The sequence below is a fragment of the Desmodus rotundus genome, chromosome 9 (genome assembly GCF_022682495.2).
Source record: "Desmodus rotundus isolate HL8 chromosome 9, HLdesRot8A.1, whole genome shotgun sequence".
NCBI lineage: Eukaryota > Metazoa > Chordata > Mammalia > Chiroptera > Phyllostomidae > Desmodus > Desmodus rotundus.
The window spans coordinates 70,791,140-70,805,548 of NC_071395.1; the positions used below are offsets into that span (position 1 = coordinate 70,791,140).

Sequence of the window (14,409 nt, forward strand, 5' to 3'; positions counted from 1 at the left end):
TGCACACATTTTTTACTTCCATATATATCTATCTGTATATACACTTAAAACCATGAGTTCATACTGATTTCTCCAGTTCCAGTCTAGTACCACATGGTTGGTTCATTCTAGACTTCCCCTTTTTCCTTATTTGTGACTTCTTTCTCTGAGAGTGAGAAACTGGCTCTTATCATCTATGCTAGATTTACTTCTTCATTTCATCCTAGCACACACATAAAGAAGTTTCGGGATTTTTATGTAGCCCACATCCCTACGAGAAACAATATTTGTGTATAGTTTTATTTTCTTTAGCCTCATAGTATCCAGTCAAAATGCTGTTTTCCAAAGTTACTCAGATTAGTTCTTTCCCTCCCCATCCCTTTCGGTGTGGTTATGTTACTCATTTATAAGACAGGTGGGTGAATTTGTTATTGTTGTATTCCCTTTTTTGCCCTCCCCCACATCCTGTTTCATTTGCATTACTTATGTAATTTGGGGTGTGTAGAATACTGCTGTGGTCCTGAGAGTCCAAACAGCACATAAGGGTCTCCCCAGGGAGGTATCTCTCCTCCTCACCCATTCCCAGCCCTCTGCCCTCGCCTTTCCACCCTTTCTCACCCCGGTCTCTTTAGCTTCTGGTATATACTTCTGGTGTTGGAATTGAGAATTTTTTAAATTAGGTCTCACAAGAGATTCTGTCTTCACCAGTTACGAGGGCAGGAGTCAGGGCAGGAAGGGAGGCCATGCCCCAGGGGACATTAGGAAGGGGGAGAGGGAGGAGCTTTCCAAGACTGAAGCAGGTGGGGTCAGGCAGGCCTTGGTGTCTCTGTCCTGTTCCCACCTGTGGGACGACAGCTTCAGAGCATGGGCCTGAAGTATTTCAGAACTACAGGGGAGCAGAACGGGGTGCCCACCAGAGCCCGGAGGACCATGCTTCCCTAGCTAAGAGTTGGGGGCCCTCCACTGTTTGAGATGTTCCCCAAGGAAAGAGGCCCTTTGACAAGTCCTGCACTTCAGGGAAGACGACCCCTGGTTGCGTCAGCATGGCCCTGTCCCGCTCAGGGTCCCCAGTAAAGACTCATCCTTACTGGCTCAGAAGAGGAACTTGGAGGTGGGGGCCAGCGCCGTTGAAGGATGTTTCAACACTACCCCACCGCGGATGTGGGGGCATTCCCATTCCGGCAGCCGCTGGAATTTCACAACAGGAGCTCCTTTTAGCAGGGTGGAGAGGGGGAACAGGAGTGAGGTGCCAGGGGAAGCCAGGCCTTGCTTGCCAATCCTTTGAAAAACGGCATCATCCCTCGGGAGAGAGTGATGCCACCTTCTTCCCGCTTCATCTCCTCCCCAAAGCCATTGGGGTTCTGCTGACAAGTCACAAAAGATGGCTGATGACTGACTCATCAGACAGAAATGAGAGTGCCAGAGGACCAGGCAGTGAGCTGGGTTAACCCCCAGGGCAGCTCTACCGGGCATCCTGGCTGGGCCCCCTGTGCCTTGGGCAGGTCCTGCCTCTGAGAGGAGCTGGGGGCAAGCTCTAGCTGGCCTCCAACGCCAGGAGGCTGGCATGCCGGGAGCTCTGCCCGTGCCCATCCATGGAGACGGCCTTGGTGCCCTCCCGTGAACAGCTGGGGACACTGAGGCCGGGAGATGGGAAGGTCCCAGGCACCCGGAGAAGGAGAGAAACGTGGACCAGCAGGCATTGCAGGGTCGCGGGAGCAGCCTTTCACCTCTTGCAAAACACTGTGTGCCGGCCCCTGAAGATGGCAGTGAGGCAGAAGGGGCGTTGGCTGAGACTGTTCATTTGCATCTTGTGTTGGTATCAGTTACAGTGACACAGCAGAGCAGGGTGACTCATTTCTACCTCATGACACAATGTACTTAGCCACTGCAGCAGGGCTGGGCAGAGGGCGCCCTTAAACCCAGTTCCCCTGGAAAGGCCCAGAGGTCTGCAGTGTCTCTAGCCTGAGACCCTGTGGGCCACTGTGATCGTCGCCCAGGCCAGCCAAGAATGCTGCTGCTATGAGCCCTGGTCCTCTGTTTGGAGGGTGACAGCGGTGTAGACAGACATGGTGGCTGAGGACTCCCAGCCACTGGGAGTCCTGGTCACTTAAAGCAAGATCATGTCATAGTTAACTGAGTCTTCACTTGTGAGGTAGAAGCATGGATCGGTTTTATTTTACTTCTGGTAACTGCATTTGATGGAGTGGGAGTGGTCAAGAGCCAGACCTCCTGGGTTCCTCTCCTGGCTTTGCCACATCGTAGCTGTGTGGCCTCAGGCCCGTGGTTTGATGTCTCTGTGCCACAGATTTTCCAGCTCTTCATCCTGTCCCTACCTCCAAAGGTGGTCCAGCCTTCAGGCCTCTACTGCTAAGCTCCCCTTACCTTGCTGGGGGCCCCCCAGGGTGAAGTATCAAGTCTAGCTTTTGTTCCTGGTATCCCGCCCCCCACCCCACCTCCACATATGCACATGGAGCTCACATCTTTGCCTTGGCCTACAATGGGCTTACTAGCTGCCCCTCTGCCCCTCCTCTCGCAGGAGCACAGGAGGAGGCATGCTGGCCACAGGGAGAGTGAACTGAGAGCGGAATGGCAGCACCGTTACCTGGGAGCCGGAATACCGGATTCTCTTAAGGCCCCTCTGCCCTTGGCTGACAACCTTCCTCTCTCCCCAGTGTTCTTGTACTGATGAGGTGTGAGTGGGAGGGCAGCCATGCTGGCTCTGGACCAATGCCGTCTGGCCAGCCCCACAATGTGGTTGCTGGCCCCCGTCCCTGACACTCACTGTGACTCTAGAGCTTCAGCATACAGGTCATCAGGCACTGTTTGTCCTCAGAGTTGGGCCTTGACCATGGTTTGGGAATACAGAAGTCCTACTCGATACCCTTGTCTAGAGATACCTGTGTTGATCCCCCCAGATTGGCCCCACCCCCAGGCAGCCCCTCTTCCTCTCTGGGTCTCTGCTGTCCCATCTGTAAAATGAGGGACTTGTAGGGGCTGACCTCTGAACTCCCTCCAAAAACCTGCCCTGAGGCTGAAGGGAAAAAGGCCTGTGGAGATAAAGACCTGTGGAGGCCAGCTGGGCCCGCTAGCCCTTTATGTCCCTCACTCACCCTTCTGAGGTGCCTGGTGTCCCAGCTCTTCCAGCAGCTCCGTTAGTCCTCAGCCTGGGTAGGACCAGGCTTGAGAGGGTCTTCTTGTATTTGGGTTGCCACTGCAGGGGGGCAGAAGGTGAGCCCCATCAGGAGCGGCCATTTCCAGGGACACACCTCCATGCCCGCACCAGCACAGTCTGGGGGTAGGAGGGGCCCGAAATCGGGAAACCTGCCCACCTGGCCCAGGTGTGTGGACTCACTGCCTGGACTCCTTGGGAGGATCCAGCAGACACAAGGGCCAAAGGCAGCCATGAAAGGTGCCCTGGAAGGGCCCCAGGACATCTCCAGACATTGAGGTGCCACTGATGGAAACACCCAAGGTGCATGGTCCTGAATAACCAGTGAGAGATTTTTTTTTTAACCTGGTCTGCCACCTGAGTAGCTGGAAGGTGTGGGGCCGGGAGGGCTGGCCTGTGCTCCAGGGTCTCAGTCCTTGGCAGACTCATTCCTGCACCCAGACCTTTGCACATGCTGTCTTCTTTTTCTGGAACATTCTCTTCCTCCCCACTCCCCCCACCTTTTCTCCCAACTGCCTCATTCATCTTCAATGTCTCTTCTGAGAGGCTTTGCTGACCTCCAACAACCTAGAGCGGGCTCCCCATTCGGCCTCTCCTAGCGCCGGCCGGTCTTCACCGCACGATCGCCTGCAATGACCTCCTTTCTGGTCTGTTACATCGTTTTTCAGTGTCTCTGTCTCCTGTACAGGAGCTGGCCTGCTTCATTTGGTGCTGTGTCTCTACTGCCTGACACATAGTAGGTGGTCACTAAATATATGAAAGAATACATTCATGCAGACTTGCACCTGCCCAGGAACGTCACTGAAGTGACGTGATGCTGGGAAGTTCACAAAGGGCCATTTCCCTGGACGTGTGGCTCCTCCCAGGCTGGGGGAGCAGGAGGACTTGCCTCCTGGGGCCTCCATGAGCTGGACGCCTGGCCAGCCGCTGCGTCCAGGCTCGGATTCCATTGCTCTTTGCATGTTGTTTGCGTGGCTCGGCTCTGAGCTTGGTGTTTCTGCTTGTGGTTTCCTGGTCTGTCCTCAGTGCCACAGAGCTTCCCTCTCTGACCCAGCCTGATTGGCTCTCCATGGCGTCTGCCTGGAAGGGTGAATGTGGCAAAATTCCCAAGGGAAAGAGTGGCTGTGGCCAAGACTGTGCCATGATAGCTTCCATGTCTCGGAAGCTTGCCCAGCACACCCACCCCTATGACAATACCCTCGTTCTCCCATTTTACAGAGAGGTAAACTGGAGGTTCGGAAAAGTTAAAAAAAATTGTCGCAAGTCACATGGCTAGAAAATATCAGGGTCAAGATGTGAGTCCTAGTCTGTTGGCCCAGAGACCAGATCGTTCACTGTCTGAGCCACCTGCCGTGCTTCCTGATGGGCATAACCGAAAGCTGGGCTGGCCCTTCTAGAAGCTCTCAGAATTTGGCATTTCCCCCAGTTGCCCATCTGGTGCTAAAACCTCTTCTTAAGTCCCCTCCTCAGTGGCCCTTCAGCCTGAGCTAGGCACCCCTGGTCTGTCCAAAGTAGATCAAGGAAGGGGGGCCACAAGGGATAACTGGTAACACTGCCAAGCTTCAGAGAAAGCAAAGAAAATGGCCAGAGTGGAGGGGAGGGCAGAAAAGGGACAGGGGCCTGTGGCCCAGGCACCCAAGCAGAGGGTGTGGCAGGGTGGGAGTGGGGGTGAGGCATGTGGGGCAGCCCCCACCAGGCCTTGGCATTGGAGCACCCTGTACTGAGGGAGGGGTCTCTGCGCTCCTCTCTGCAGAATGGGCTTCCTGCCCATCCTTGGGGGCTGGGGGGTGCAGGCCTGGAAATTCAGGAAAAAACCATGGAGTGATTCTGAGTTTTCCCTTAAGGTCCTCCCGCCTGGCCTACTAGGGGGTCTGGCCACACCCTGGGCATTCCCCAGGCTCTTAGAGACACCACTGCTGGGGGGGCAGACCCCCTCCACTCCTGTCCCTGACCCCTTGCTTCCTGTAGCATCATGCTGTTGGGCTACAGGAGCACCCCTCCTGCCACCCAGAGCAGCACCTCCAGGAGCCATTCTAGCGTTGGAGGCAGCAGTAAGCCCCCTCATGGTGTGCCCACAGCACCCAAGTGATAGCAAAGCTGAGAGCACTGGGCTGTGAGTACCCACTGTCTGTGCCATCTGCCCTCTGGGCCATGTGCTCTTCACACCTGGGGGCCTCCTGGCTGACCGAAGTCTGTCTCCCATGCAGGCGATGACTCAGGATGCAGCCAGGGGCTACGACGTGCACAGAGGACCGCATCCAGCATGCCCTGGAGCGCTGCTTGCACGGACTCAGCCTCAACCGCAGCTCCACCTCTTGGTCAGGTAGGTCTGAGAGAATGGCGCAGTGCTCTTAAAGCCCAAGGAAGCCTCAAGGGCCACAAGGAGCACTGGACAAGCCTTGGAAGCTGGCAGATTCTGGTTCCAACTCTGTGTGACTTGAGCAAACCCCTGGACCTCACCTGGGCAGGTGCCTGGCTCAGCAGCTGGTGGAGAGCAGGGCCTCGGTAGGCAGCAGCTTCTCCTTTCTCCTGTGCTGTCTTCCTCGTCCTTCTCAGGGCTGTATCATGCTTCCTTAGAATATGCTAGAAGCATAGTAGTTATTGAATCTGCTTAGAAATACCACAACGGCTGATTCTGAAAGAGCAGCTGTGAATTCACAGCTCCCCCTAGAATTCTGTTTACTTGGCTTCTAGTTCCTTTCGCAGCCCTCTCGTCTTGTTTCCCACAGAGCAAGGGACAGTCTCAGCAGAGCTTTGGGCAGCAGGGGGCCTCCATGGTCCCCCTGCTTCCCCAGGTCTGAGGAAGTGGGGTGACAGAAGGCTGGGGCGGCTCTGCCTCCGAACCCTGGTGACTAGTTGCAGTAATTCCTTATGCTTGTAAAGATTTTTCCTACCCCATATCTCACTAGCCTCCCTAACCACCTCATGAGAGAGATACCTACTGCTCCTTGAACATACCTGGTTCCTTCCTACCTCAGGACCTTTGCACTTGCTGCCTGGAATTCTTCCCCTGGAACTGTGCATAGCTGGCTCTTTCTCATCCAGGCCTCAGCTCAAAAGTCACCTCCTCTGAGAGGCTTTCCTTGGCCTTTGGCATTAAACAGCTCTAGACTAAAAGTCTGTCTCACTGGCTGAGTAAACTTGTGTGAATCACTGAACCCCTCAGGACCCCACCTGCCTTGTCTGTAGAAAGAGAATAATAACAACAGGAGCCAGCTTTCTGAAGGGAGGATGGGAGACTCAATGGAGGTGGTGTATGTGAAGGCCTAGCACATTGTAGGCAGTCAGTAAGTGGTAGCATTTCTCTTCTTGCCTTCTACTCAGATTTCGATGGAGCTTAAGCTTATGGAATTCAGAGGGCCATCATTAGGTAAACTGATGCAAAGTATCTGACTTTTTTGCAAAAACCTGTAACCACATGAAACACGTGGGGAGGAGCCTCCTAAACGTTGGGAGGCGTCGGTGCACAGGAGGGGCCCTGGGGCTCCACAAAACTCATGATTGGGCCACTTCTGCCCCTACTGCTGTCACTCCCCACTGCACACAGGCACACTCATACTCACACACACTCAGAGGTCTCCATGACCACCCCCTTAATGTTAGGGGTTTGCCCTTGCTGACTTTAGAGAAAAAGACACTGGCAAAATAAGAAAGTCAGGGGAAGTCAGAGTGACAAAATGTTCATTGTAGCTTTCAAAATGTGAGTGCACGTAGCTTCCCCTTCCTGGGCTCCATCCCGGGCAGGCCTGGGAAGTCCCGCAGCAGTCACAGCCTCAGCTTTGTGTTGGCTGGGGGTGAGGTCACCCTAGCTCCTCTCCTTGGTCTCCCAGCAATCTCTGCCTCTGCCCTCCTTGCCTGCATCTCAGAGGTTCCGGCACCTACTGTAGGAACCCAGGGCAGGGTGCCCTCCAGAGACATGGGGACCAGAATCATGGCAGTTGATTGGCCTTTGAAGGGGATCCCAGCCCCTCTCGGTGTCTCTTGAGCTTCCAGGAATAAGAAACTTGTCATTATGACTTAATGGGGCATGATAGGGTTGAGGGTTGATCCAGAATTTTCTGAGACTCTTCCTTCACAAAGGAATGCTCCAGTGCAGCCCCAGAGGCCCCCACTGCTCCCCATCCCCAGACTGACCACTGGCCTCTCCCTTTCCAGCCGGGCTGTGTCTGAACTGCTGGAGTCTACAGGAGCTGGTCAGCAGGGACCCAGGTCACTTCCTCATCCTCCTGGAACAAATCCTGCAGAAAACCCAAGAGGTGAGGGCAGAGCTGGGACTGGCTTTGCGGAGTCAAGAGAGAGGTCCTCACAGGGTGTCAGTTCTGGGGCACCTGGGCCCCCCAAGGGGCTGGGCACAGGCGCTGGGGCCCTGCAAGCTCTCCATTTCAGCTGTGCTTCTGGATTTCAGGTTTCTGGGAGGGGATATGGCTCTGTCATTGAGAACACAAGGTATGTCAGCCAGGGTCCTAGAAGCTACTTCTTAAGAGAGACATTGCGTGTAAGTCAAGTTATTGACCAGAAATGATGGAGGAAGACTTACTGAATTTCTTTCCTCAAAAAGATCCATAAAACTGATTGGAGAGGTAAACTGAGACCTCCTCTAACAGTTTAGTAAATTGGCTTGTATGTCCTAGAGGAAGAGTGCACTTAATGCTGAGTGGGCCTGGGCTTCCAGAACAGCTGTGAGTCCCCGAGGAGGATTCTGGCCTCATAACTGAGTTGGAAAATATTTGACCCTTTACCTCTAAGAAGAAAGCGTTGGTTTATCAAGACACCCAAGATCCCAGTTCTAGAGCCAGCCTTGACCCGGTGCCTTTAGGAGAGCTGAACCACTGGAGAGAGAGCGGAGCAGATGCGTGGTCTACTCGGGATAATGAAAAGGAGAACTTTAAATATGAGCCCGCCGAGGCCAGCAGGCACAGCAGAGATGGAGGGCTTTCCCTGTGTCTCCAGCCCCATGAGTTCTGGGATGGGCTGGGAGACCCAAGAATTCTAATCGCGTGTGTACGTGTGCGGACGTGGGGTGGTGGGTGAGCTCCACCAAGGAGACAATGCACAAAAGAATAACTAGAGCTTGTAAACATATATGGAAAAATGTTGCCCCAGTGGTAATAAAATAAATGCAAATTAAAACCATATTGAGACAGACTTTGCCTAGGAAATTAGCAAAAACTTATGAGCCATGCAGAGAAGAGTGTAGTGAAACTGGTACTTTCCTATATGGAAGATACTATAAATGGTGAAATCCTACAGAAGGCACCTGGGCAATATGTTTCAAAGATCATAAATATGTTTATAATCTTGATTCATTGATTCCACTTCTTGAGGTCTATCCTAGGTAAATCATACAAACATAGAAAAAGAAATTTTCTCAAAGGTTTTCATTGCAAAAGTAATTACAGTAAATAGCAAGAAATAATATCAAATATCTAAAATGAAACTAATAAATTATGGAAGTCTACCAGAAGGAATATTATGCAGCTAATAAAAACAATAGATATTATCCAAGGGTATTAACACAATTTAGTGTGTAATAAAATTAAATCAGTAATATTTATTAGATGGTTTAGGGGAAATTGATTAAACATTTGGAAAAATACAGAGTGAGAATCCTAATTCATACTATATAACAGATGGACTTCAGGTGTCTTAAAGACTTAAATTTAAGAAAATAAAGCTTCAAAGAAAAGAAGAAAATATGTAAGAGCATTCACATGATCCTTGCACAACAAAGCAAAAACCCGTGAAGGAAAAAAGTAGCACCTATAATTTATACACATCAAACAAGTCCATAACTGTAAAAGACAAACAAAGAAACGGAAAACGTATTTATAATATAGATAATGGGTAAATGTACAACATGGAGGGGAACAAAAGGTCTTAGAGACCAATAACACAATAGAAATTCTTTTATAATATTATACGTAAAAGACATTAAGAATACAAATATACGCACCATGATTACAGCTGCTCAGAGGAAAAAACACCAAGAGAAATGGTGTAAGGAGAAGTGTGTTGAAACATTAGCTGTGGGTGAGTTTGGAAGTGGGGCATTGTAAGTGGGGTTTTTTCTAACTTCTATTTTCCAGATTTTTGTCTTGTGGTTACATTGCTTTTCGCTTAGAAAAGAATAGAACAAGAAAGTGCTGTTCTGTTCTGCACCCTGTGAAGGAGCCTCACCCTCCTCTCCTGTCCTCTCCGCAGGTCCAAGAGAAGGGGACCTATGACCTGCTTCCCCCGCTGGCCCTGCTCTTCTATTCCACTGTCCTCTGTGTAAGTTCCAGGCTGGGACAGCTGGGCCAGTCGGGGGAGGAGACAGAAGAACAACTTACCTAGAGCAGGCACAGCCCTCCCGACTCTGAGGATAAACACTGAGAAGGAAACTTTCTAGCAGTGACACTTGAGATGCCCGTCAACCTTCTGATGGCTTCAGATTGGCCATCTTGAGAGGTCCCGGTAACTCCACGTGGAGGCCATTGTGCCTGGCATGCCTGGGCACCCACAGAGGAGCTGCTGCCACAGCCCATTCACAAGCCGTGAGAGAGGTCCCGTTAAGGAGCTCTATGTCCACCTCATTTTGTACCCCAATGGTCAGTTTTACCCGATGTCAGGACCGCGTGCTCTCCAGACGGGTGGCATCAAGTGAGCCCACACACATTGAGTCAGTTCACTTCCAAGAACAAACATTTCCCTCTAGTAAGGGTAAATGTGGTTTAGGCATCGAAGACCACTCCCCAAAACAAGAGACAGACCTCCAGCTCTTCAGAGAGCTGCCCTTATGGACCAGGTTACGCTTAGTGAGCACAAGGCCCTTCCAGTAGAGACGTCCCTTGGCGTCATCTCGCCAGTGTGTCACGCATTCCCCATGGGTTACTTCCCGTTCTTCCCAACCTTGTCCTTGGACATACTGCTGCCAGGAAATGTGTGCCCTTTGTGGAACATTCCAGAAAAGTGGCAGGTTCTATTGTGGAATATCAGTGAACTTTCTCTCACCCAGACTTCTCTGCTTGCCACTCCCTCTCCACTCCAGACCCCACACTTCCCACCAGACTCAGAACTCCTTCTGAAAGCAGCCGAAACCTACCACCGATTCCTAGCCTGGCCTGTTCCTTACTGCAGCATCAGCCAGGAGCTGCTCACCTTCATCGATGCTGAACTCAAGGCCCCAGGTAGGTGCTGAGTCAGTTGCGGTGGAGCAGGGATCGTGTAGTCAGAAGGTCTTCTGGAACCGTTCTTCGGCTGTGAGCCTCCTCACCTGTCATCCTTCAGCTTATCTCTGCCCATGTTTCAAAACGCTGGCGCCTCCTCTTCACAGTGCTGTGCGTACCGTATGTGCACCAGCGTCACATACGGCTGGACGCAGGGGACACAGGCAGTCAGTGAAGGAGGAATTGTTAGGGGAAGCTGAGCAGGGGTTCAGGGCACGGAGACCCCACCATGTGGCCGGAGCCTCTGCTCTGGTTATCCAAGTGGTCCCTGAGGCTGCCCTCGTTTGTTCTCTTTGCCTCAGGAGCAAACAGGGAAATGTATGTGTGGGTAGATTCAGTTCTGGCCATGGAGGGTGGCTGCCATTAGAAGTGGACAGGTTGATGGTTGATGGGCACCCTGACAAGTGTGGACAAAGGCCTGGCACTCATTTTCATGTGTGGGGTTTGCCAAGTAAGAATTCTTGAGAAATTGCAGGTGCTATAATACATATGAAAAAGAGGTCGAAGGAAACTATTGTAGAGCAAGAGAAAACACAGTCAAGTACGCTTCATTGAGAGGCACCCTGATATGAGAGTAATTCATCACCTCAGCAGCCTAAAGTCAACAAATAACTAAATAGGTGCCTCTAAAACACTCGATAAAATTCCACATCCATTCCTGATATTTAAAACCCCTCTGATATGTGGAAACTATTAATATATGGAAGTGTTCTTAATAAGGTAACAGCCCACAGTGAAATACTAGAGGCATTTCCATTTAAGTCAATAACTTCCTCTTCATGCTTATAAGTATTTTCCCTATGCAAAAAAAAAGAGTATTTCCTCTTCCAGAGAAAATAAAATTTTAATATGTAGAAATCAAACCATTGCTTGTTTATCAAGACTAAGAGCATCACACAAAGAACCGTCAGACTCATGAATAAGTAGCTAAGACCTTTGCCAAATAAGGGCCTTAACCAGTAAGACTATGAAAAAACAATTTACAGTAGCAAATAAAAATACAAAATGAATAAGATAAATGTGACTAACCTATGTAGAGCAAACAAATTTAGCTGAAGGATAAATAATTTAAGACATGTTACTAGATTGAATCAATGTTATAATATCAGGTGTTATGGAAATAAATGTTACCATGATCAAAATAGCAACATCTTTTAAAATTTAACAAAATAGATAAAGTCTATCTGAAAGAAGCACTCTATGATAGTATTATCTATGCATTTATTATAGATTTATGCATTCTTAAAGAAGAATATGTATGGATGTTTCCTTACTAGGTCTTTGAAGGTATTCTAAGGCTACATATAATTATTAAAATTATCCACTATTGGTAAAAGAATATATAAATTAATGGAATAAAATATAATAGCTAGAAATAAATCAAATATTTTAAAAAGTATTATATAACAAAGTGGCATCCTCAAATGAGTCATGAAAAAAATTATCACTTAGCAAGTGGTATCAGGATAATTGAGAGGCCATAAAAATGAGTTAGAATTTTACCTCCAAAAAACAAAATTGAGTTTTATAAACATAACTTACAGTAGGATTAAAGGTGTAAGTGTAGAAAACAAGACCATAAAAGTAATGGAAGAAAAATAGGTTACATGAGCCTAGAATGGAGACAGATTATCCCTGCAAGGCAAAAATTATAAAAGAAAAAGCCAACAGATAAGAGAGCATAAAATGTAAAGCTTTTTATATGGCAAATCCTACTCTAAGTGAACCATAAGTGATTAAGAAAAATATTTTCAATAAAAATTAATAGTATTCAAACCCATGAAGAGTTCTTTTGAGTTGATTAAAAATAAGCAAACAGCCCTGTGCAGTGTGGCTCCGTTGGTTGGAGGTCATCCCATGGACCAAAAGATTGAGGGTTCAATTCCCAGTCAGGGCACATACCCAAGCTGCAGGTTTGATCCCGGTCAGGGCACGTATGAGAAGGCAACCAGTTGATGTTTCTCTCTCTTCCCTCCTTCCTCCCTCTCTAAGAAAAGCAATGAAAAAAATGTCTTCTGGTGAGGATAAAAAATAAAATAGGCAAATACACCAATGAAAATATGAATAAGGAACATGATCTAAGTACATCAAAAAAGAATCATGAACAGCTGAGGAACACCCCCAAAACATTCGCCCTCACTAGTAATACAGAAAACGCAAAACTTAAGAGTGAGACATCATTGCCCCATCAAAATGGCAAAGACAAAAAAACAAGTACCAGTATTGGTCAGGAAAAAGGGGCTATGTTTTCTAAAACATTAAAAGGAATATCCTTTCACCCAGCAATTCCATTCTTAGAAATTTGAGCGATTATGGATGTGCAAAGATTTTCCTACAAGGATGTTCATCCATGCGTTCTTTCTAATAATCAACCAATTTCAAAAAACCGAAGTATTGAATTAGGTTGAGTATATTGTAGCAAATTGTTTGGTCGAATGCTAGTCTATTATTAAAAATGACATAGAAATATAATTACTGAGATCAAAAAATGTTGAGTAACTTGAGTTTTTAAAAAAGCAGGCCCCAAAATACTATGCATGTTGTAATCCCATTTTTTTCCTTTTAAATCCATATGCACACCAGGCCCTATTTAGTACTGACAGTGTTTAATCCTTGTACACATTGAGCACACACAGAACAGAAGTAGCAAGTCTTACTCCCCAACAATTCATGAACCCTAGAAAGCTCAGGGCTGAAGCTCTGTAAATGCCTTTGAGGGTTCATGCCTTCCTTCCCCAACCAACCGTCTGATCCAGCTGCCCCCAGCCAGTCCGCTGTGTGCGTTACAGCGGAGCAGAGCAGACCCACGCCTACCGATTACATGGGCCTCACCTCATGGGAGAGATTTGGGTGGAAGAATGAAGAAATCAGGAAGCCCCTGAGGAGAAGGTGTCAAACTAGGAAAGGTGCTTGAGCACATGATGAATCGAGAAACTGCCAGCCTAACTTTTCAAGGCACCCTAAGTGAGGAAATGAGTTTAAGGTTAATCTCTTTCATTCCTGTCCTCCCCACTGCCGCCCTCAAAAAAGTGGATCTAGATCACTTCTGGGTTGACCAGAATTTCTTCCTGTGTATAATTTAGACAGAAGAGATTTAAATGCAAATGCCGGGCAGGGCCTTCAGTGTATACCAGACATTTAAATTACTCTTCCTTACTTTGAAATGGATAAGGGAGATGCTGGGCTGGGGGAGGGCTGTCACCTGCATGTGGGGAGACCGCTTCCCAGTTTCAAGTGGAACCAGCTGGCTCTCCTCTGCTGCATGCATGCTCTGCCTGGAGATGTTTCTGTGGCAGCTGAGCAAGAACTCTGTTCTGGGAAGCCCTGTGAACAGGTGTGGAGGGGAGGGGTGGCCTGTGGTGAGGCCCAGACTTGGGGACATGGGGTTCTAAGCCTGGGGGACAGGAGCCAGGGAGAGCAGCAACTGGAGTTGGACTCAGAGCGGAGAAGGTGCTTGGAACTCTTGTCCCTCACTGCAGAGGGCCTTCCCCCGGACATGGCCCCAGGGACCATGTGAGGCCTCAGATATGCTGGGGATGTAGAAGAAGGCAAATACGAGGGGGGACCCCAAAAAAACCTGGAGTTATCTTCTGGAGGGCGGACGCCTTGCGGTAGTCTTCCCTGGCTAGGTGAGTGTTCTAGGAACTCATCTGGATCAGTGCACTAGCTGGCATTGTTGTGAGAGGCTGCGTTTGGCTTCAGTGAATTTTTTTTTAAGACTCTTTCAATGTGTTTTTCCATTTCATGACGGGTAATTTACAAGTGCACCTGCCCACACAGCACTGAGTGTTCAGGAGTTTTTGACCAAAATTGCATGATCCCCAGGCCCCACCCCCATTCACCCGATCTTGGCCTGAGTGACGTTTTTTGTTTCCTGGATGAATAAAGTCCTCAAAGACAATGTTTTGATGATGTGGAAGAGGTGAAACAAAAAAATGGCAGAAGCACTAAAAGGCATCAAATTCAAGGAGGTCGAAAACTTTTGAACGGTGGAAAAAACATCTTGATGGGTGTATTGCATCAAATGGAGAGTACTTTGAAGGTGACTGAAGTTTA

General features: G+C 48.9%; 1 protein-coding gene across 3 annotated transcripts in view; it reads left to right on the forward strand.

Annotated features, from left to right (window-relative positions):
- PIK3R5 (phosphoinositide-3-kinase regulatory subunit 5) overlaps window positions 1–14,409 on the forward strand; it is a 69,850-nt gene that overhangs the window by 39,806 nt on the left and 15,635 nt on the right. For all 3 annotated transcript variants that reach the window (XM_024564956.4, XM_045199070.3, XM_071219298.1), the window contains exons 2-5: window positions 5,356–5,471; window positions 7,304–7,404; window positions 9,350–9,418; window positions 10,176–10,314. In XM_024564956.4, coding sequence (XP_024420724.1) covers window positions 5,369–5,471; window positions 7,304–7,404; window positions 9,350–9,418; window positions 10,176–10,314 — 412 coding nt within the window. In that variant the 5' untranslated portion in view covers window positions 5,356–5,368. The remainder of the gene's footprint in view (window positions 1–5,355; window positions 5,472–7,303; window positions 7,405–9,349; window positions 9,419–10,175; window positions 10,315–14,409) is intronic.